Source organism: Malaclemys terrapin, chromosome 4, assembly GCF_027887155.1.
Source record: "Malaclemys terrapin pileata isolate rMalTer1 chromosome 4, rMalTer1.hap1, whole genome shotgun sequence".
NCBI lineage: Eukaryota > Metazoa > Chordata > Testudines > Emydidae > Malaclemys > Malaclemys terrapin.
The window spans coordinates 120,437,743-120,462,013 of NC_071508.1; the positions used below are offsets into that span (position 1 = coordinate 120,437,743).

General features: G+C 40.0%; 1 protein-coding gene across 1 annotated transcript in view; it reads right to left on the reverse strand.

The window, feature by feature from the left end:
• Positions 1–24,271, reverse strand: part of EML5 (EMAP like 5) — a 300,424-nt gene that overhangs the window by 190,739 nt on the left and 85,414 nt on the right. Inside the window, exons 6-10 of the mRNA XM_054025269.1 lie at positions 22,345–22,480; positions 13,867–14,068; positions 12,470–12,607; positions 11,912–12,168; positions 2,422–2,634 (exon numbers count right to left, since the gene is read on the reverse strand). Coding sequence (XP_053881244.1) covers positions 2,422–2,634; positions 11,912–12,168; positions 12,470–12,607; positions 13,867–14,068; positions 22,345–22,480 — 946 coding nt within the window. The remainder of the gene's footprint in view (positions 1–2,421; positions 2,635–11,911; positions 12,169–12,469; positions 12,608–13,866; positions 14,069–22,344; positions 22,481–24,271) is intronic.

The following is a 24,271-nucleotide window of genomic DNA, read 5'->3' on the forward strand; positions in this document are numbered from 1 at the left end:
TACTCACTAGGGATGTGAGAGACCCATGTTCAACTCTCTGTTTTCCCTGATTCAGACCAGGGACTGGAACCTGTCTCTCCCACATCCCAGTTGAGTGCCCTAACTGGGAAAAATAGATAAATCATCTTTGCTGACTTCTGGCCCAAATCCCTTAGAGAGGGGTAAGGGCTGGAAGAGGGAGGGAGTATTATGAAGGAGACCACAGTTACAGTGCCTGGAGACATGTTCCCTGCATGTCTCCCTAATGAAAAAGTCAGCTACTTCATCACCTTCTGTAGGAGCACTGGAAGAGAGGGAGAGGCAAGGGGAGGCCCATTTCACCTAAGGAAGGAGTTTTGAATTACACCTCTACCCCGATATAACGCTGTCCTCGGGAGCCAAAAAATCTTATCGCGTTATAGTTGAAACCGCGTTATATTGAACTTGCTTTGATCTGGCGGAGTGTGCAGCCCCGCCCCCCCGGAGCGCTGCTTTACCGCGTTATATCCAAATTCGTGTCATCTCGGGTCGCGTTATATCGGGGTAGAGGTGTATTTAACCTCATATTCCCTGATGCTTAGTCCTGGCTGAACAGGGGTCAGCTGCTCAGAATAAGGAATAGCAGGACCTGAAGCAGCTGGAAACAGATGACCTAACAGTATATACACGGCCATAGGAAAAGCTTGCACCTTTTTTAATATCTGAGGCATATTTGGCAGTGGAAGGCATTGGAAAACTGAGCCTTATATGAAAATTTTCTTTCTGGGAATGTCAATGTGTACTGTGTATGTCCCTCTTTCCCTTATGCTTGGAGGAAGATTGAACTGTTGGCTGTGGGCCAGAGTCTATGACTCAAGTTGAGGCTGCACCAACTTTGGCAAGACTGCCAAAGTCCTTTTTGTCTTTAGAGGTGTTTAGAATTGTTGTGTTTGCCAGCTACGAAACTTCTCCTTGACGGTAAACTCCCACTCTGCCTTAATCAAGTCCTCAGAAGTAGGTTGTAGAGGAACACAAAGCTCCTGATTTATGCTAGCTAGGAAATACTTCTCAGACACTCCCTGGATTTTATCAATGGGCCCTGCTCCTGGGGTTGATCCAGCAGCATCTCCAGGGCTGCTAGAACTTTTCTTAGCATGACAGTGAAAAGGTGAAGAGGGAACCTCTGCTGAGGCTCCTCGTCTAGGATCACACAATCACAATCAGACAGTTCCCCTTCGTCAAACAAGGTGGCAATATAGAGGAACTTCTAGGATTAGAACCAGAGAGAAGCCAAAGTCATGAACTTTCAATTTGCATAATTTAACTGGGACCTGGGGTGCTGTGGCACGCACCAGTAATCTCAGTTTCTTGGGAAGCTGAGGCTGGCAGATCGCTCAGGGGTTCTAGGCCACAGTGCGCTATGCCAATTGGATGTCCAGTGCCACTGACAGCCTGGTCAGCAGTTGGTCGAAGAACTGTCTAGAACAACACGAATGATGTGTTGTGATTGGTGAGCTCTCTGTGTGGGCTGATGAACCGATTGATCAAGAATTTAACTGGGGCTTTTCTTCCTTTCACAAGGAACTGTCCCTCTATTGGCACTGTTTTTATGCTCAGAAGCCCCAGGACTTGTGCTCAATAAATGGACACTACCTCTTTAAAGGTTTCTCTGGGTAAAATGGCTCCAAAATGGCTCTGGGGAAAATGTATCTGCCATCTAGGCTTCATCCTGGGGCAAGGGTGTTTCCTGTGAGGGCCCTGGGCAGTCTGAAGGTCTACTGCCTCTGCAAGTTTGGAGGCGAACACCTCTGGGAGTTCCTCCTGAAGGATGGTCCTAGCCCCTAACCCAGAGCCAATGATCCAGTCTGCCACTAAGCACTTGAAAAGGGGGAATGCCTACTTGGAATAAAAATGACCAATATCCACTAACCTAGATCTGCATATGAATGGAGTGAGACCACAGCAGACACTTCTGCAGCTCATGGGATCAGGTGTGCTGACACTGTGCTTCACTGAGTGCATGTGTGGAGGTGAATTCCTTCACTTTTTAGAGCCCTCAGAGATTCTTTGCACAAAGGTCTTTTATTCTTACTTTCCATAATTACACAATTTCATCCATAGCACGAAACATGACAGATCAGCAATCATGATAAAACAAACCATTATAAAGGAATGCCCATAGTGCATTTGTTCTTCTACTAAAATTTCTAGAAACTGTGTACTACTGCCATATAAAACCTGTGGTGATATAAATCACTATCTTATCCAAAGTACACACAAAAACATGGAGCATAAATTCTGTAAGTCACTATTACATGTTCATTTAATCAAATCATTACTATTTTCCACAGTTGTACTTTAACATTCTAAAGCTTTGCCATTTAAATAACTTTTAAGACCTTTCTACTTTCCCCAAACCTTTATAAATATTCATTAATAATTTATGTCAAACAAAGATATTACCTTTTCTTAAACAAGGATACCGGAATAGTTTGACTATTCCATAGTCATCAGCTGTAACCAAAACTTGACCATTAAAATTTCCATCTACAGAATTGATATCATTGATATCTGAATATTTGGGCCAGATTCCATTAACTTCAAGGCCATAAACACATGTCCATGAAGCCCATTGGACGCCTTTTAATTCTTCTTTATTTGTTACTTCTTTTCCACCTAAAAATAAATGCAAAGGCTTATTTTTAATAATTCACTCCTGCTTTTTCCTTTAATAAATTTGGAGCTAAAATTATCAAAAAAAAATGACCAGAACTCAGATATAGCTCAGACTGAGTTGAAAATTGTACAGTAAAACTATATTTTTTAACATTCTTTTTATTATAGGCAGCACTGATGGCAACGTCTATAGTCAACATTGCTTAATACTTTCTATTATAAGACCTAGTTTTCAATTGCATATAATTTTGCCAAACTTTTTGGCTGAAATTTTTCATAGCAGGTATCTGCCTCAGGCTGATTTTTTTTTTTTTTTTTTAAAGATTCAGCAAAAATGGTTCAGCCATTTCCAAGAACAAAGGTAGGGGAAAATATGTTGTTTGGCCCCTGTTAAAAAAAAACCCTTACAAACTTTTCATTGAGAAACCCTAGTGCCTCCATGATTTTGAGCAGGAACTTGAAAATCTACCAAATATGACCAAATTTATACATCTCTGAAAAAATCTCAGTTTATACAGATTTGTTAGAAGTTGGTAACATTCTCCAATGATTCCACCTGCACTGAACATGCTCCATCCACACACAGCTCTTATATGCTGACTGGACTGAGAACACACCATCCCAGAGCTGCAGACATAGCTAGGGCCACTATGGTGCCAGGCACCAAAACAGAGAACAGGCAGACTTCTGTTCTCTCAATGCCCCCTTCTGGTGTCCACGCAGAAGGAGGAAAAGCAGATTGACAAGCTTAAATGCAAAGTAGTGAAGAGGGAGAGAGAAGGACAGGGGTGGGCTGGAATGGACAGAGCAGGGACAGGCTATAGGGGTACAGAAGGAGGGAGAACAGGGACAAATTGTGGAGGGCCATGTTATGGGCAAGGATAGCATGGTATTTACCAGAGGTGGTTTTTACCAGGTAAATCATGTTTTTTGCCACCCCAGCAAAAACTAGTTAGTCCCAGTTTAAGGAATTTTCTATTTTTAAAACTGTTTAATTAATGCACACCACATTACATTTAGTTTCAGTTACATATTTGAATTGTGGTTAGATAAAACAATAGATTAGGAGATTAATTTAGGGTTGTACAAATAAAAAATAAAACTGCAGTGGAGGTAATACTAATATACGTAATTACAATACTGAACATTGGAAGGTCTGTATACGTTTCAGTTTGGAACTTTCTTAAGGAAGTTATACATGTTATGACTCATTTAATTTTTCAATATCATATATACAAAAGTAAAAAAATTTGATTACATGAAAATGATAATACCCCAGAGCCGTAAGAATGAAGTGTTAAGCAATCAGAAGCATGAAGAATTGCAATCTGCCAGTTGTGACACAGAGGCCCATTGGTGGTTCACGACTTTGTGTAGCAACTCGTCAGGCCTGACGTATTCACTACACCTAACACATTGTTTTCATGATATACACCCAAAAGGTGGAATGCAATATATTGCTGGAAAACTAGTATCTCACTGATCATTAATATTCTTGTTTGATATATTTAGGAGATGTGCACAAATAAGATATGTGCTAGAATTATGTTCTGAAAATGTGTTTGAGAAACAATGCCCTAGACAAAGGATCATGTATTTGTTTGTCTGACCAGCCTGGTCCTCAGGCAGAGACAATTAAAGTATATTTACATACAAGCTAAACAGAGTAATCAACCTAGCAAGTGGGGGAAATAGCCTCTTAGCGGGTCTGAACCTCCAATGATAAGTAATTGAATCACCTGATAGTATACAATACTACTGTATTATAAAAGTGCATCAAGTATGATCTTTTATGAAAGCTAATGACACATTGGTGATTAATATAACTGTGAAATGTACATATTAATACTATATGAAGAATTATGGATACTCAATAATATTATGCTTTAAAGTCAGTGAAAAACAGGGAGAGAAACAGGTTTTCTCCCACAGGAAGGGAAGAAAAGCATGAGGTCATCCGAGTCTGGGGACAAAATAGTGAGTTTAAGAAGATATAAGGAGAGAGAAGAGGCTATCTTGGGATCCATCAGTGGACAGCACAAGGGGCCAGAGCTCTTGAAATCTGAGCAAGATGGATCCTTCAACCAAGGGAGTTGAAGTCTGTGGGAATCGAATATAAGTGAAAAACCTGCATAGGCAAAGATCTTTCACCTGCAGCCCCTTGTACTTCTGTAGAAGGTCCTGACTTAAAGAAAGTCAGCCATGGATAAAAAGAAAAAGATTGGTAAGAAATCTACCTTGAACCCAACGCTGTAGATTGTTGAGTCAAGTCTTAGCCACTAAAAATGTATTTTACTTTTATTTACTTGCAACCAATTTGTCTTTGTCCCTTGTGCTTGAACTCACTTAAAACCTCTCTATTTTTGATTAAATAAACTTGTTTTACTTTTATTCTAAATTAACCAAGTTTGAAGTGATTATTAATGCTATGGTGCTTCTGTCTCTTTAAAAGAGCAACAGGCCTTATTACTCCTTTGAATGTTCCTGGAGAGAGCTGGACATTTCAGGGCAGATGGTTTGGGGAAAATTCAGGACTGGGAATGTGTTGGGGTCACTTAGTTAGTAATAACCAAGGCTGCTGGAGACCAGAATATGTCTGTCGTGTAATAAGCGGCTGCTGGAGTCAGAATTGCTGAACCAGAGCTGTTTGACACAGAGACACACCGTGCATGCTTGTATGCTGTCTGGGAGTGTCCAGACAGGGAGCTACAGAAGCATAGCATTTTAAGGCACTCAAGGTTAGAGGACAAGTGGTGACATAACCTCTTACTGGTCTGGGTTGAACCCCAAAATCTGACATCATTCCAGGTCCATCTTGCCACACAGCATTCTACAGCAGAACACTGACTTTGATGTAGTGGACAGATGGAACCTATTCCTCAGTTTTGAATGGATGCATCCAAAGTTTGAAAAGATTCATTCTATTCTTGCTGAACTTCCTGGACACTGATGCAATTGCACCACTAATTCTATAAAGTCAGATGGAATATCAGCATTCTTCAGATTTTTCCAACATTTTATAAGGGAAACTTTTCCCTTGATGGCAGATGAAAACATTGATTTTGGATACAGAGTTTGTTCTACTTAAATGAAAGTAAATATGGCAGAAAGTTGGGATTTTTGTTGAGCAACCACAGCCTTGCAATTTCTTCTTATTCAGATGACAATTTCTTTCTTGCGTATTTTGACTTAAGGAGGTTGACACAGGACTAATTGCCTCATTAAATCTCTTTTGTACTTTTGCTTTATGGGTGCAAGATCTTCATTTATCAGTAGATCCAACCATACTTTACATGCAACTCTCACTGTCGGTGTATCTCTTTGGAGTTTGTGAAGTGCCACACCAACTGGTTTCAACTAACGGACCAAATTCTTTGCTTCTTGGTAAATCCCTAGATTATTAATTATACTGATCACTTTATCTTCAAGTTCTGCCTCATGATCACTCATAATCCTGAGATAATGTGACCAATTTTTAACGTATGTTTCCTCATATATTATTTGTCTTTACCATTGTTGTCACCAGGGATTTGGGGTTTTACAGACCCTTGGCATTCTTTTAACCAGGCTCTAGGCTTATAAATCTAAGTGTTTCATCAAAGTACTTGTCCAAGCAGATTTAGCTAATGTGATGCATATCTCTATGCAATCAAAGCGTCAGCATCTTGTGTCAAATCATTTCTCATACTTTGCATCTTTTTCTCATCTTGTATTAATGTACATAATACATGTACATGTATATAAGCCTGCTTTTCCATGTAATTTGTTGTGTGCTTCCATGCTCAAGCCATCAGTACCTGCATCTAATAGTTCACCTGCTACCTGCTTTCAGTCGGGTGATTTGTAGCCTAGCTTTCTGCAGCTGATCATTGCATGAAAAGTTGGATGTTCAATAACAGAAAAGGGAATATTACAGCCATAAAAAAATCTGCAATTTTCAAGTCTATCTTTTGTTTCAGTTCTGGAATTGTTTTTATTACAAACTTGGTTGAAAAACTGTGGTACTTCCCTCCTCATTGTCTTTGGCTGAACTGGATCGGTCTTTCTTTTGATGTACTTGGCAATGACAATGAAATATTATCAGTACCTTCATCCTCAGAGTTTGAGTCTAATACTCACTTAGCCAAAGTCAGTGTTTTGATATCTTCGTTTTTTCCACTGCATTTTGCAAAATGTTTTCTCATATGATCTGCCATCCTGCTTATTTTTCCTTTGCAATTTCTGCATTTAAACTCTCTTTGCCATCTTCATGAATTTTCTCAAAATAGCCATGAATTGGATCAAGTGGTCTTCCAACTTTGCTCACGCTGAAATATTCTGACTTGAGTCACTGTACTCACCAAGTTTAGTTGTAAGCAGTTGCACTCCAGCCAGCCAGCTCAAAAGACAGAGTACTGGACTAGACAGTTAGGCAGTTTACCTCAAACAGAACCTGAAACATCTGAATCTGGGAATTCTTTTTCTTTGCTAAACAAATATATAATATTCATTGCTAAATAAAGAAGGGGAATTCCCAGATTGAGAAGTTTCAGTTTCTGTTTGAGGTAGGCAAGGCAACAACATACAGCTTTAGGTTGAGGCTCTTTCTTCATTTTATTTTAGTTCCTTTAATTAATTACTGCAAAACTTTTATCAAATTGTTAAATATTTTTCAGTAATTTTCATTTGTATATTCTAATCATAATTTTATTTTCCCCAATTTCCTGGTTTAAAATCTGTATTTACCAGCACCCTGTCCTAAAGTAATTTTTCTCAGGACATTGCCAACCTTGGCTATGCGAATGGGGGAAAAGGGGGCAGACTTGGGAGAACAGGGGAAACACACACCCCTCCAAAATCTGATAGGAGACTTAGGAATCCCATTCTAACATTCCTCTGCTGGATCATCAGTGGGTCCCAATCTGCAAAGGGCAGTGCCTGGCCCCGACGGCAACACTTTAGAATAGGACTGACCATTTTTCTGGTTGAGCATAGCCTCTGGGAATTGCTGCTGCAGTAGCTCAAGGAGCACAGCTTGTTGCAGCTCTGTAGTTCACCAGGCCTCCTCTTGTACTTCCAGGAAAAGTTCTGGGCTTCTGCCTGAACCTGCTGCTGCTGAATCAGAGTCATATGCTCTCCTCCATGGACAGAGGTACCAAGTTGTGGCAAGCAGGGTTGCTCCATAGTGCCCTCTGTGGGGCCAAACATGGTACTACAGGCGCTCCGTGCCTTAGTCCACAAGTTTTGGAATCCCGTTAGGTAGCCTATACTGTAAGCCAGGGATCAGCAACCTTTGACACGCAGCCCGTCAGGGAAATCCACTGGCGGGCCAGTTTGTTTATCTGCAGCATCCGCAGGTTCGGCCGATTGCAGCTCCCACTGGCCACGGTTCACCATTTCAGGCCAATGGGCACTGTGGGAAGCAGTGCGGGCTGAGAGATGTGCTGGCCGCCGCTTCCTACAGCCCCCATTGGGCTGGAAGGGTGAACCACGGCCAGTGGGCGCTGCAATCGACCAAACCTGCGGACGCTGCAGGTAAACAAACTATCCCGGCCCGCCAATGGATTTTTTTGATGGGCCGCATGCCAAAGGTTGCCAACCCCTGCTGTAAGCTCAGTGTCACTGTCTAAATAGTTAAATAGAAATAAACTCAGAATTTAGCTGTCTGAGCCTTGAAATAAACAAACAAACCCTCAAAGGCAAGCACTTAGTTGCAGCACTTGAAGGTAAAACCATGACATGCCCTAAGTTCTGGGCTAATACTGAGAAGCTCCTCCTGTGTCCTAGTCTCACTGAGCTCTGCCTTCTTCTCAAGGTCAAGCCTTCTTAACTGGCCTGCTGGCTCCTGATTGGTCAGTGTCTCCTCCTGGCCCTTCTAGGCTCTGGAGGACTACTTTTTTTGGTAGGCTGGCCTGAGAAGAGAGGTGTCAGGGGTGCTGGTGCCTCCAGCAGAAGGGTCAGGGAAGGCCAAATGTACCTTGTCACAGACCTCTTTTGGAAGAAGTGCTAGAGGCATCTGAACAGAGAATCTGTTTAAGTCGGATTATCCTGATTAAATCCATGTATCATTTTTGTATCTAATGTTATGAATATTGGCTATGTATTTCTATCTCAAATGTGTTTATTCCTGGGTGACACCTCACAAACAGATTTATATCAAGGCTAGACAGCTATGTGTGGATGGCTCATTAAGGACACTTCACTCTAATAATGGGCCATTGAAGAAACTCTTCCCACCCAGACAGCTCTCCCCAAGGATGCCTCAGACACCAAGGGGCCAACCCTTGTGAGTCATCAAACCATGTAAGGACATGTGATATGCCCATGTCACCCTGGACTATCTTGGGGCAGTAACTTTCCACAAACAGGGGCTGTGGACTTTGTTTGGGACAGTAAATTTCCATGGACATCGCAAAGGATATAAAAAGACACCTGAGACATCTCCATTTTGTCTTCATTTATTGCTTCTTTTCTCTAGACTCTGGACTGCCGCCAGCTTTTCTGCCGCCCTAGGCGGCGGAAGGTCCCGCCCTGAAATGCCGCCCCCCACAGAGGCCCCGCTGTGGGGAAGGTCCCGCTGCCGAAATACCGCCGCGGTCGCTGCCCCCCAAATTGTAGCACCCTAGGCGACCACCTAGGTCGCCTAATGGGTTGCGCCGGCCCTGTCTGGACTGGATTTCTAACAAAGACGCTCTAAACAAGGACTGATGACCCCCAATCTGTTTGGGTGATTCCAGAGACTTTTGCAAGCTAGCATTTTATTCCATTACTGCTGTGATTCTGATCTATGAACGCTGAAAATCATTTGTATGTATATCATCCTTTAACCAATCAATAACTCTTTTCCTTCTTTTTTATATTATTAAACCTTTAATTTTTAGCTACTGAAGGATTGGCATCAGTGTGATTACTGGGTAAGATCTGAGTTATATATTGACCAGACTAAGTGGCTGATCCCTTGGGACTGGAAGGACCCTATATCTGATTAAACTGTTTTCAGTAACCACTCATCATAAAGCCCAGTGTGTCTGGGTGGTGACCCAAGGACTGGAATGCCTAAGGAGATTGCATTTTTGACTTCTTGTTAACCAGTGTGGTGATACAGAAATTCATTCTTGTTACTGGCTGGGTATAATCTAATGATAGAATAACCAACAATTTGGGGTGAGTCTGCCCTATTTCTCAGTCTGTCCTGAATTTGGCATTCTTAGCTGTGACCGACTGAGGCATGGTGAGACCCCCAAAAGGGGGAAACATGGATGGTGACATGACCAGAGGCCAAACCACGAAGAGGGCATTGCGGTTCCTGAGGCTACAAGGGGGGCTGCAGGTGAATGCAGACAAAGTGACGGTGTGCAAACTAAGGAGAGGGAGGGTTGTCGGCCTCAAGCTAATGCCCAGAGTGACCAGGAGAAGGCGCCAGCTCAGTGGTGAGTGATGTGCCCTGCCACACCTCCGTAGTCAAAGTCAGGGATGGAAAAGGAGTGGGAAAGGGCACACCCCTGCAAATGTTGATTGGTCTTTCCAACAGTTCAGTCAGGAAAGCACTCTTGCAGGTACGTGAATTGGAATGTCCAAAGAATACATGATTGGATGATACACAGACTTCAGCCATCCCTATAAGCATCTGAGGTGAAGACTGTCCGAAGCTGATCTCTACTTTATACCTGGAATGGTCACAGACAACTCAATCTTCTAGATAAGGGAATATCAGAATGCCAGTGTTTCTGAGGTGAGCAGCTACTACTGCCATGCATTGGGTATCAAGTTCAGAGGGGTAGCCGTGTTAGTCTGAATCTGTAAAAAGCAACAGAGGGTCCTGTGGCACCTTTGAGACTAACAGAAGTATTGGGAGCATAAGCTTTCGTGGGTAAGAACCTCACTTCTTCAGATGCAAGTCTTGCATCTGAAGAAGTGAGGTTCTTACCCACGAAAGCTTGTGCTCCCAATATTTCTGTTAGTCTCAAAGGTGCCACAGGACCCTCTGATGCATTGGGTAAACACCCTTAGGGCAGATGACAGACCAAAAAGGAGGACAGTATATTAGCAATGAAGGCCTGCAAACTTCAGGTACTTTCTATGGCTTGGATGGTTTGTCAAATGAAAGCAGGCATTTTGGAGATTGAGAGCAGCATACCAGTCACTGGAATTGAGAGATGGAATGATGGATGCCACGGGAGCATGTTGCTGAAGCTCTTGGTCTAACCTCAGCACTGAGCAGATCCTGAGGAAGGTTCTTAGAGACACTTCAGTGGCCTTTTTAAGACATGAAGTGGTCTTTTTGGGTTTTGTGACAGATTTAGGTCTCAATTCTTTGCAAAAGGAACCCAGAGACAGGGAGTACTTCCTCTTTTCACAGTGGGAGGATTACGCTTTTTCAGATTTTTGAGAGAAGTGGAGAGGCACTTCCAGCAGGACAGGTATGGGATTTTATGGTCTCAGACACCTCGCAAGAGGGGCAATGAGTAAACGCCAGAGATCCTGGCATAACCTCTCAGTCTGAAAGGAAGAGATCTCTCTTTGCAGGGGGCAGAAAAAAAACCCATAAAATGATTAAACAATAAAGAATTGTTAAAATGGGCACTACTATCTCACTGCACTTGTGAATGATCTGTTTACAAAAGAGAAACATCTCAATATAAGAGAGAAAACCATGACAGAACACAAGGAGTTTCTCACTGCCTCTGGCTGCTTGTTAGAAGAACTGAAGGAGGGGTTGGAGTGGGTCATCCTGTATACCTCATGGCCCCAGGCGAACGAAGTGCAGAAAGCATATTCTACCCTGACAGGTATTACTACAGAGAACTGTCTAGCTCAAGTGCACTGGGGATAAACACACCTAAGTGGAAGAGATGTGCAATCACTCGAAGAATTAATCTTTTAAAAAAAAGGTGGGAGGAGGAGATATACTCTTCAGAACGATCCCCTGGTTTAAAAAAAATAGTTTCAAATAATTTTTTAAAAATAACACTGTAATAAAGCAAACATGCTACTAATAAGAGAAAGATAAGAATATTTAATTAAAATTAAGCAAATATGGCTCAGAAATGCTTGGTTACTCAAGCCAGAGTACTATAACAGTCTAGAATATGAAGACAAATCTGAATGGGCAGACTATTTATGGACACGTCTCTAATTTTCTCAAACATGTTATCCACTGAATAATTACTTGGTCCATAACATCTTTGTTCTGTTTCCATGCCCTTAACAACTTAACGTTTCAAACCAAGACTTATTAACTATATATTGTAGATTGAATTTATAAAAGAAAGTAAATTATAAAAATACAAAATCTTACTTGGCATCTTGTAAAAAAGTCTTTTTCCACTGCCATCATTGGTCTGTAAATATTTACTGTCTGAAGACCAGTCCATATGAGTGATGAAACTTACAGATCCAACACATTCCCCAACTTTTTTGTACCGCTGAACAACACCATAAATATCAACAGAGCTGTCATTGGAGCCAACTGCAAGGAAAGTCCCATCTGGTGAATATTTTAATTCATGAATGGCTTCTTTCCTGTCTTTAATATGAACAACCTCTGTCATATCCCTGTAGTGGAGAAAGAAAATGTGTCACAAGCATAAAAGAGAATATCATCATGTTGTCAAGCTCACAGTTTCAAGAACGTGCCTGACAAAATCATCTTCTGAATTCAAAAATTTTACAATTCCTTGTACAAATGTAATTTTCTTAATATGTTTTCAGAGTAACAACATAAATAGCCTGTGAACCTGTGTTTGAAATTTAAGTTTAAATGCTTCCTTAGCATGTTTTCTACATAAAACAAAATAGAAATATGCATAAGAAAAAGTTTATAATTTGTTTATAGTTTTCTAATCTTTGTACCTACCTGACTCGAAGTACAGTGAAAGAGCCATCCTTCATTCCAAGGGCAAGATGGATTCCATCAGTACTAACAGCTGCACAGCGAATTGGTTCTTCCATATTGCACCGTGCAATCAATGCATGGTCTATTAGGCTCCAAATTCTAAAATAAAATATTAAATAAAATCATTTAAGGAATGGCTGTTTTCTGATTTTAAAAAAGTGAAGATTTCAACTTAATAGGATATATTCTGAATGCAGCACTGCACCTATATTCTGAAGTCATCTGCTATCAACTTCCAAAACTAACAAAGTTACAAGCTTTGCATACAGCAATGAGTGCCTGTATATTTAAGAGTACAATTGAGTACCTAATTTGTGAAACTGCAGAGGCAGACTCATTTGGTTAAGTACTTAAAGAATAGTACTTATTTCTAAAACCTGAATTTTCTATTGCTTAAAGTGTATACTATTCATTTAGTTAAACATTATTGAATGAACAACTGAAAATTTTACAATACAAATGCCTCCCTTTCTATTATTTATCATTCATAATGTAGCACAACTTTCTGTATGTGACCAGATATCAATATAATTTCTAACTTATACTAATCATGCCTTTTCAAGAATGGAATTTTACAATAGTGTGTCAATTATTTTTTTATTATATTAGTGCATCTCCTAGCAGATTAGCAAAAAGGACACTACATTTTAATTTGAAAAATGTTTTAAAAAACTATGTAAAGAAGAAGAATTTACTAGGATTTATTGGACTGTAGCCTTATTTAATAAATGTCACAAGTCAGATATGCAATTCTATCACATTTAAAAAAAACAACCATGATGTGAATAAGAATTATAAGGTACTGTACCACATCAGCCCAAAAGAAGGCATCTCAGTAATGCCTGATATAGGTTGGATGAAAGGTTCACTAAAGACATCAGTCAAAATTATTTAATTTGGGAGTTGTGGATGCTTCGCGGCACCTCTGAAACTTAAATCACTTCTTAGATACTCAAATATAAATTTAGGTGTGTAACTTTAGTTACCCAAGTTTGAAAATTTTGGCATTCATCTTATTTACTGTCATTGAAATTATTAAAGTAATCCCTTCGACCATTTGAGTTCAAATTAAGGCCTTGATTTCCATTTTGAAAACTACTCATTTCTGCCACTGTTTTCAGACCTCCATCAGCAAAGTAATCAGTATCTACAGTTACAAGAATAAATTATGTTGGTTCAATACCACAATATGACATGCCATAAATCATTTTGCATTTTTACATTTCAATTATGTTTTTCTAAAGATGAAGTCTCCTCTATAAAGCTATACATAATCTGGGTGGGGAGCTTAAGTTTGGTGTATTATTGTTGGTCATTTTGTTGCTGGGGGAGTGGGGAGCATTGTTGTTGTTGCTAACCTGACTGATCGGTCATCACTTCCAGTCATGGCCAATGGTTTTGTAGGATGGACTGCCAGAGCCCATAGCTCTCCTTCACAGTGCCCCTGCATGATCAGGAAAGGCTTATTGCGTTCATGGACAACAATCTCAAAAATTTCACTGTCTTGTGTCCCAACTAGAATATGGTCTCCTCGCCAGCAAACACTTCTTACAGACAGACCTATGGGAAAATATATGTATATGCATTTTGTTATGAACCACTTAAAATTTCATATAGATAGCATAGCTGTCAAAACCACACAAGAAAGAAAACAACCAGAAATTAACCTGCATAATAAATACCATCTTACTCTTTCAGCCATGGACAAACTTTTTACCACAACAGACCACACGTCCATCACTACCTTAGGGATGCCAGCCTCCACCTCTTGCATTGCCATAAATCTAATAAAAAAGAGTGAGCCTTGCATATTGGAGAGCAGAGTAAAGAAAGGTGTAGTCAAATCTTAACATAACAGAAGCATGATCCAGCACATTGACATTTGCACATAAAAGTGTGCATTTTAATCCATCTAATTCCTAACATATATAGTAATATACTGAATATGAGTCATGTAGCCCAACTTCTAATCAAAGGGCACACTCTCATTTCTGATGGAGCTGGCAGAGACTACATGAACGACATCAACAGAAATATCAATGGGATGTGTTATTCTTAGCTTTCATAAGAATTACAGATAAGCAGAAAGTTAAAGGAAAGTGTCATTTCATCTCACAAGCTTGTCTACCCAAGGTTGCGTTCCACAATCATCAACACAACAACCAATGTATCATCTGATTATCAGAAGAAGCTAATCAAGTTGAAAGAGTGAAAAATAGATCCTACTGGCAAGAATATATAGAGTAGGGTGGGCTTGGGGACTGGTCTACATATTTTGGTACCTAAATATGTAACCTAATTTTCAGTGGCGTTGAGCACTCACAAGTTACACTGAGCTGAGGGGAGCTGAAGGTGACCAGCTATTCTGAAAACCAGATCACTTTTATTTAGTTTCCTGAATATGGATTTAGGTGCCTAACTCTAGGCATGTCAAAATTCTTAAATTTTGACTTTAGTCAATAGTGTCTACTATACAAGCAATTTTACCAGTTTCAGCTTTGTCTCAGTCCTTTTGGCAGTGGGCATCAGAGAGGAGTGAGTTTGCCCAAGGATTTTTGTAGGCTCCAAGATGGCATCGTTAATAGGTAAAGCCACTCAAGCAGGACACACAGTATGCAAAATATCCACTAACTTGTGTGGATTGCCCTGGACTAGTACTACCTGAAAACCAAGGGAGGTAGCTATAGTCTTCATAAGTTCGTGTTATGTTATATAATCATCCAAAAATGGGGAGAATCATTCAGAGACAGTGGCCGCATCCAGGGAGAAGCAAATGGGTAGATAAGCACTGTAGTGTACCTCTGTTCTGCAGTCTCCTGAATCTTTGCACTGGACCGGTTAGCTGAAGGAAACAACTGAAGGAAGCACAACCTCTGCTTGCTGGGTACTGGGATAGGTACTGAGATTGGTATCAGGTACAGTATATTGCCTTGATGAAGATTTATTGGTACATGGTGTGACGTTATATGATTAAAATATAACCATGTAGATCATTGTTGCTACCACTGTTATATAATTGCAACAATCTTGTACAAAGTGTGTCAAGTAAGGTGTCAATAGAAAAGTTTTGGTTTGCAGAATACGATTATCTTATTTTTATGCATATATCTTTTTTGTATCTAAAGTTATGAATATTGATTATGTACCTGTATTTCAAATACGTTTGCTCCAGTGGTATCACCCACAGGGTAATTTTCATCCAGTCTGGCCAGCATATTGTGAAGGGACTATTCAAATTGAATGGCCCATCAAAGAACACTTAACTCACAATGGACCATAGAAGAGGCTTATCCACACCTGATGGACTTTCTTGTGAACGTTCCAGAGTATGGATAATGGCCTCTGCTATGACTCAGCAAAGCATGCAATGGCATGTGACTAGATCATGTGACCAGATCATGTGACCCTAAACGCCATCTTGTTACCTGTATTTTTCCACAGACTGGGCTGAGGGCTTTGTTTCGAACAATGGGTTTCCCTCCACAGGGCCGAAGCTATAAAAATCCCTGGACACATTTCCATTTTGCCTCTTTCCTGCTCTGATCTCTGAACTATCGACTTATCCTAATGGGAGCATTCTAACCAAGGGACTGAGGACCTTCCAATCATTTGGGAGCATCCAGAGACTTAACAAACCAGCAGTTTATTTCATTGCTGCTTCAAGCCTGATCCAAGAACCTTGCAATTATTGTATGTATTTGATTCCTTTAGCCAATTTTAACTCTCACCTCTTTCTTTCTTTTTATAAATAAACCTTTAGATATTAGATACTAAAGGATTGGCAACAGCATGATTAATGGGTAAGATCTGAGTTATATATTGGGTATGTGGCTGGTTCTTTGGGATCAGAAGAACCCTTTGGGTGACGAGATTGGTTTTAAATAACTACTCATCATTAAGTCTAGTGTCTGGGTGTTGAATCCAGGACTGGAATACCTAAGAAGGCTGCATTTCTGACTTCTTGTTAGCCAGTGTGGTGACACAGAAGTTTACTTTTGTTGCTGGATTGGTATGTCTTATGGAAGAATAATCACCAGTTTTGGGGTGTATCTGTCCTATTTCTCAGCAGCATGTCCTGAATTTAGTATTCTCAGTTGTGACCCACTGAGGCATGGTGACACATGGTCTAGGCAATGAGAACCTAGAGTCCAGAGAAACCCCACAAGAATTTCCAAAAATGCTACTATTGTAACAGATACAGTACTAGGGACCAGCTGCAAGGCATCCTGTCCCTGGACCTGCTCCTACAAGAATGATGGTACCCAGATTTTGATTTGTATGAAGAGGAACAAGGAGAGGCTCTAGTCCTTCTGTAATCGGATACTAATGAAACTCCTCCCATATCAGCAATGAATCTAAAACTGAGAGGGAAAGAAGGTCCCTGACTGCAACATAGGTCTCAGGTGTTGTTGTACCAAGAGCATAGTGTGTACCACAGATGAAATCAAAGCTGTTAAAGGTCCTGGCAATAGAGTCAATCTCAGTGGTACTGAAAGTGGTGCCAGAAGCAACAACTTGACATTGCTAGACAACAAATGTGGTATTGGGGAACATTTAGCTAGGGCTGGCTTATTTCTAAACTCAGTACCAGACTTTTTTCTGTGAGTCTCTCTCAGTGACCTGGCTGTCCAAAAGGAATTGGACTTCTTCTGGCTAGGGGCATTCAAAGTGTCCATCTTCTGGTGTTTACACAGTACCAAAGAAGGAGAATGCCTTTTGTCTGGTTCCCTCTGATGAGGGATCCCTCCAATTCCAGCAGTGCATTTTGAGATAGAGTAGAATGTGAACCCCCATGTACTGGCTGGGTTCCAAGTCAGGGTGCAAAGCTGCCTCCATCAGGATATGGTGAAAATGAACTTACCTGAACTTTTTGGCCTTTGTCTTAAACCCTCTACAGAAAGGGCACTTCTGCCTTACATGACCCTCTCCTAAATACTTTAAACATCTAGAATGAGGGTTAATAACTGGCATAGGTACATTACAGACAGAATAGAGTTTAAATCCTAGGGATTTAGACATACTCCTGTACTGAGCTTTAAGCCTGAAGAATATTATATAGATAAATTAAAAAAAAACTAAACAAATTTCTAAAACAAGTACCATAAGCTATCACTGTAATCAACTAACAAACCATGTACAATAGAAACTAGAAAAAAATTCTCTAAGAGAAGGGAAAAAGTGTGACAAGCACACACATTCTCCCATTACCAACTACGAACAGTAAAAAGGAACCGAAGGGGATTTTCCCCTTTATACATTTAGTTAGCAGCATGAGCGTGCAGAGGGCTCAGGCACTACCCCAACAGGTACCATTCTGAGAAAAAAGTTTTCTGACTTCAGTGCACTGGCATGCACATACCTAATGTGGAATGGACATGTGCAAGCACTCAAAGAAGAAACTATGTACCCTCTGCATGAAGGTCTCTTTAGGAGATGCTCAGGACTCAAGTCTAGATGGCCTGCTTCTTCTGGGGGGCAAGTTGAGAGAGGAAGATAAGTGGGAGAGAGGCCCCCACCCTCCAACTCAATAAAAATATCTAGAGGAAATTCCACAAATGGAATATTGTGGCATTTTCCAACCTCACCCAAGGATTCCTCCCATGGATTTTTCCAACATGGAGAATATAATTAGGCCCAATAGCTTCTGTTGTTATTACTACTACTATTTTGAAGATGACAGGGAAAAACAGCAAAGAACAAACTAGGGGAAATCTGTCTAACACCCACCCCTGGAAAGCTCTTTAAAGTGTTTTGGTAGTTAGTTGTGTTGTTGGTAAACCACTCTTTGAATTTAAAAATAAAACTTCTTTGTTGTACACAATAAGCTAACAAATATGAGATTATCTGCTGTCAATTGGAAAAAAATCTCCCCGTTATTCAATATTACAGTTGAATGTTCAGATGTAAACAAAGATAAAAACCATCATGCTTACAGAGAAATTCTACCAATAACTCATTTTTATAGGTAAGATGCAATAAATTATATTAGAGGTGGAAATTAAATACTTGTTTTTTTAAAAATGGTGCTATGTGATATACCTAAGTGTCATTTTGTGAAGTTGGAAAACCAGAAGTAGGATATCTTTAAATTAGCCTTTAGGAATAGTCAGATGCTTGTGGAAGACAAGAGTTTTAGCCAGATTAAAAAGCTGAAAGTTGACAACACAATCATCTGGGTACACTTGATGAAGTAGGGCTTGTCTACACAGTAACTTAGTCCACACCAGCTGAGGTATAAATTGTAATGCACACCGATGTTGCCCACTCTAACTGGCCTGGCCCACGTGGATCCTAGCACACCAAAAGTTCTTTAGTGTGTGTTAATGTAGTCCTGTTTCAAACAGTAACATTATCGCACAGTAGGGAACTTTTAGTGCATGCCAGTAGGGTCCAGTTGGGCCAGTTAGTGTGCAACATGCTGGTGCAAAGTAAAATTTACACCCCAGCTATTGTGGACTAAAGCACCTTAGAGACTAAACAATAGAAAAACAACAATTTTAAGAAGGTTGGAAATGAAAAGTGGCAGAAATACTTAATTCTGCTTTTGAACATCCAAATTAATTAGATAAGGAAATGAAAAACTCTCAATAATAAGGGCTTTGAAGAGCACAGAATTATTAAAACTTCTCAATAGGAGTGGTGAGACTTAAATTCATTGTCTCCTAGTGCCCAACCCACTAGGACCCACTTTCCTCTAGGTGAACGGGACTTTTAATGAGGGAAAGCAGGAGCAAAAGGTTCTGCAGCAGGATCCATCCAGAAGTTCAGGTCTGTGTGGCTGTCTCAGAACAATACAGAAAGCTCAATGAAGCCTGGGAGCAAATGCAGTGCAGTTGGAACATTCAGAAAATTATGGGGTCAACTGACAAATTCTACTGAGCATGTACAAATGGTGACTTTTTGCAGATTTTAACTCTTCCAAATCTGGGCAGATTTTTACAACTACCAGCAAGATGCCATTCTGGTCTCAGGACTATCCCCCTGCCAAATGTCAAGACTTTGCCTTTCTTGCAAATCACTACCTAATTCTTAAAAATGGCCAAACAGTTTTTTTTCTTCAGTTTAAAAAAAAAAAATTTTTTTTTAATTTAACAATTGACAACAATAAGCGTTTGGTGACCTTAATACAGAAGTCACTACTGCACTACTTATGTTTTTCTTTTTCTAAAATAGAAAGATGTGTAATTTTGTTAGTCAGAAAATAACACTTAAATTAGAGAAATCACTGGGAGAAAAAGAGGGAAGATATTTTCTAATAAGAGGTTTTCTATTAGAAGGGAAAATAGTGATAACTGAAGTTCAGAGACAATTGTCATATTATTCTGAATATTAGTTGCATTTTCAAAAGAAGAAATAATAGTAGAACATTTTAATGTTAAAATTGATTCAATAATATACAGATCTACTTAAAATCTAACTCAGAGCACTGGAAAATATCTTAAGAATCATATTAGAAATAATGGGTTAACAAATGCTTGGAGATGGAAACACAATAGAGAACAACTATACTTTTCTCATTAATTCTTACCAAATACACTTAAAATTAGATTAGCTCTTTTTAAATCAAAGGTAAAGATCTAATAATAAAGACATTACTTGGAACACAGATTGGGCTTTACATGGGAACTTAATGCATTATTATAGGATGTAATAATAAGTAATATTCCTAGAGGCATCTCCCATAACATAAAGTGGGTATCAGAAATAATTAAACAGCTTTAAAAAGCACTAGACAGAGAAGGAGTGAACAAATTAATGAAGGAATTGTTAGAGTTAGAAAGAGAACAGGTGGAAAGATATAAAATGGTCTTCTTTTAGATAGAGGTATCAAGATATTTGCTAAGTAGACTTTCAAAGTCTATAGCAGGAGTTAATCTTTGCAATCATTTCAAACAGTGGTGGCTCTTTCAATTTATGCATAAGAGTAATGGCGAATGAAAGAAAAAATTATAAAACTTTTTGTGAACTTGTAAATTCCCTTTTTTTTTTTTTTTTTTTTTTTTTACATTGAGATATACGAGCAGATATCCTTATCTGTGCTGTAACATCTTTCTATGAAATGCCATGTTCACAAAGTTCCACTGATGAAATTTCAGTAATTTCTGGCAGGTGATGCTAGTCTTATTTAAGATATCTGAAACTCTTAATCTTGTTGAATGCTAGACTGAAACAAGGGAAGAAGAAGCAAAAGAAAGCCTTTAAAAATAAAAAAATAAATAAAAAGAGCTATTGTCCAAATCCCTGCCTTTCCCCTGGAAAGGAAGTAGGGGGAAAGCAGAGATTTGAATACATTTGGCTCTCGCTTAGAGACTCTGATTATGGTTGCTAGGATACTGGTCAAAAAGGGAACCTGGCAGTGTCTGGTTAGCACTGCTGAACAGACACTAAAAGCCCGGTTACTTGCAGTAACTGGTCTCCGCCACCAGGGCGACAGGAAGTAAAGCAGCTGCAGTTGGAATCTGGAGGAGCAGTGGAGCATTCAGGAATGGCTCCAGCAAAGAGAGGTACCAGCAGCTCCCCCATCCTGCCCCAAGCGTAGCTCTCCCTGCCCCACTCACCCTTCCACCCCCAAAGCATGGCTCTCCCTGCCGCATCCTGCCTCACTCACCCCTCCACCCCTGGAGCGCAGCTGTCCCTGCCTCAGTCAACCCCTTTCTCCCAGAGCCCGTCTCTCTCTCCAATGTCATGCCCCAATCACCCCTCCTTCCCTACAGCCCTGATCAGCTGGCAGAGGGAGGGTGGTGGAGAAAGCAGTGAGCAGTGGGAGTGGGGGAGAGAAGAGGAGCGGTGGCAGGGCCTCAAGGGAAAGAGGTAGAGCAAGGGGCGGGGGAGATTCTGGCACTCAGTGTCCAGTTTTCACAGCTTAGAAAGTTGGCCACCCTAACTGTGGTAGTTCTTTGTCTTGGACTGTCTCAGTCATGAGAAACTGACTGTCCACTCCAGGTCATTTTAAATGGATCGCAACCCATCTTGTCAGGATCTCTCAGAATCTTAGTGAGTATGCTAGGTCAATTACAGTTCAAAAATAGTATGTTTATTTTACTGTGTGTGAGAACAGTTATTTATTGATACTAATATATTTTGGCTAGCTCCAATCATCCTTCAATGTACTGGGATCTTGCACAATTGTAAAAAATGACAAGGTCAAGCAGCTTCAGCAATTGGCTGAGAGGCCTGCAACAGAAGTGCTGCTGAAAGTGATGGTATGTTTCAGTATGTCTGTACTCTTTTCATGAGATAGTACTGAATCAATATCTTAGGACAATATTAGAAACAAATATATTGTTGGAGGTGCCTCCTTTTCAATATGTCATAAAACCGAGGACTTGAGATTATTTCATATGATATGGCACCTTTGTGGTTATGTCTGACCAGTGCTGAGTGTATAAGTGCTATTATTGTTAGACAAATTTCAGCACAGCTAGTTGCAATATGTCTCAAAATGCCCTCTGCAATTTCTGTTTCAGTACACTAGTCCTCTTTTTCTGTCCTATATTGTTATACAGTGTTATTGCATACCATGAAAAAGCTGCTGTGTTACAACATAAGAGTGGCTGCATCTCAGCGGTAAGAAAAGTTTTCCCTCTATGTGCTGTAACTATTTCACAAAACTGTTGTGAGTCTTATTGAATGTTTGAAATGCTTAGTGATCCCCAGATGAATGGCCATTATAGAACTGCAAATTATTAATTCTTATAGTGCAAATAAATTCTTCATATTAATAAACATATAACTTTATAAAACATTTCCATTAACTTTTTTTTAAATAGGCATTACTTTTTCAATCTATGAAGGACTTCCTCTTTAATGGTGTAACAAAAATAAGACTATTTTACCTTTATATCCCTGGTCTGTCTCCCTGAGATCAATCACAGTAATTGGTTTAAAATTTAAATCCCATAGACGAACACAGCCATCCCTGCCACCAGTGGCAAAACCCTCCTCACATGCATTCATGCTGAAAATTCCTGCCTAAAAAGAAGAAAAAAAAGTTTAAAAATATGCAGTTTACAGTTACTATTATGCAAAGCAAAATTCTTCTTCATAGTGATAGAAATATCTTCCCTTTTGTTATATCGTAGAAGGCAACATAAATTATACAAGTACATGTTTTATAATTGAGTCAGAATAAATGTAATAATTAAAGAACAATTTTTAGAATTATGGATTTTCTCCCAATGTTGTAATGGAAATGAAAGTGGTACAAAAAGAACTTCATAAGAACATAAGAATGGCCCTAATGGGTCAGACCAAAGGTCCATCTAGCCCAAGATCCTGTCTTCCGACAGTGGCCAGTGCCAGGTGCCCCAGAGGGAATGAACAGAACAGGTAATTATCAAGTGATCCATCCCCTGTCACTCATTCCCAGCTTCTGGCAAACAGAAGTTAGGGACACCATTCCTGCCCATCCTGGTTAATAGCCATTGATGGACCTATTCGCCATGAATTTATCTAGTTCTTTTTTGAACCCTGTTATGGTCTTGGCTTTCACAACATCCTCTGGCAAGGGGTTCCAAGGTTGACTGTGCATTGTGTGAAGAAATACTTCCTTTTATTTGTTTTAAACCTGCTGCCTATTAATTTCATTTGGTGACCCCTAGTTCTTGTATTATGAGAAATAGTAAACAATATTTCCTTATCTACTTTCTCTACACCAGTCATGATTTTATAGACCTCAATCATATCTCCCCTTAGCCGTCTCTTTTCCAACCTGAAAAGTCACAGTCTTATTAATCTCTCCTCATACGGAAGCCGTTCCATACCCCTAATCATTTTTGTTGCCCTTTTCTCAATCTTTTCCAATTCCAATATATCTTTTTTGAGATGGGTCGACCACATCTGCACACAGTATTCAAGATGTGGGCATACCATGGATTTATATAGAGGCAATATGATATTTTCTGTCCTATTATCTATCCCTTTCTTAATTATTCTCATCATTCTGTTCTCTTTCTTGACTGCCGCTGCACATTGAGTGGACGTTTTCAGAGAACTATCCACAATGACTCCAAGATCTCTTTCTTGAATGGCAACAGCTAATTTAGACACCATCATTTTATATGTATAGTTGGGATTATGCTTTCCAATGTGCATTATTTTGCATTTATCAACATTAAATTTCATCTGCCATTTTGTTGCCCAGTCACCTAGTTTTGAGAGATTCTTTTGTAGCTCTTCGCAGTCTGCCTGGGTCTTAACTATCTTTAGTAATTTTTTATCATCTACCACCTCACTGTTTACCCCTTTTTCCAGATAATTTATGAATAAGTTGAATAGGATTGGTCCTAGGACTGACCCTTGGGGAACACCACTAGTTACCTCCCTCCATTCTGAGAATTTATCATTTATTCCTATCCTTTGTTCCCTGTCTTTTAACCAGTTCTCAATCAATGAAAGGACCTTCCCTTTTATCCCATGACAACTTAATTTACGTAAGAGCCTTTGGTGAGGGACCTTGTCAAAGGCTTTCTGGAAATCTAAGTATACTATGTTAGGGTTACCATCCGTCTGTATTTCCCCGGACATGTCCGGCTTTTGCGTCTCTAAATAGGCGTCCGGGAGGAATTGGTAACAAGGTTAAAATGTCCGGGTTTTTTTTCTCTCTCACCTCCCTCCCTCCCTTCCATGCAGAATGCGGCTGCTGATTGGGCGGCTGGGCCGATTGAGCCACTCCCATTGGCCTCCAGCAGCCAGAGTCCTCCCCTGCTCCCCCCTCCCTCTGTCTGCAGCCCTGTGTAACACACAAACCGACCCACCGGGCAG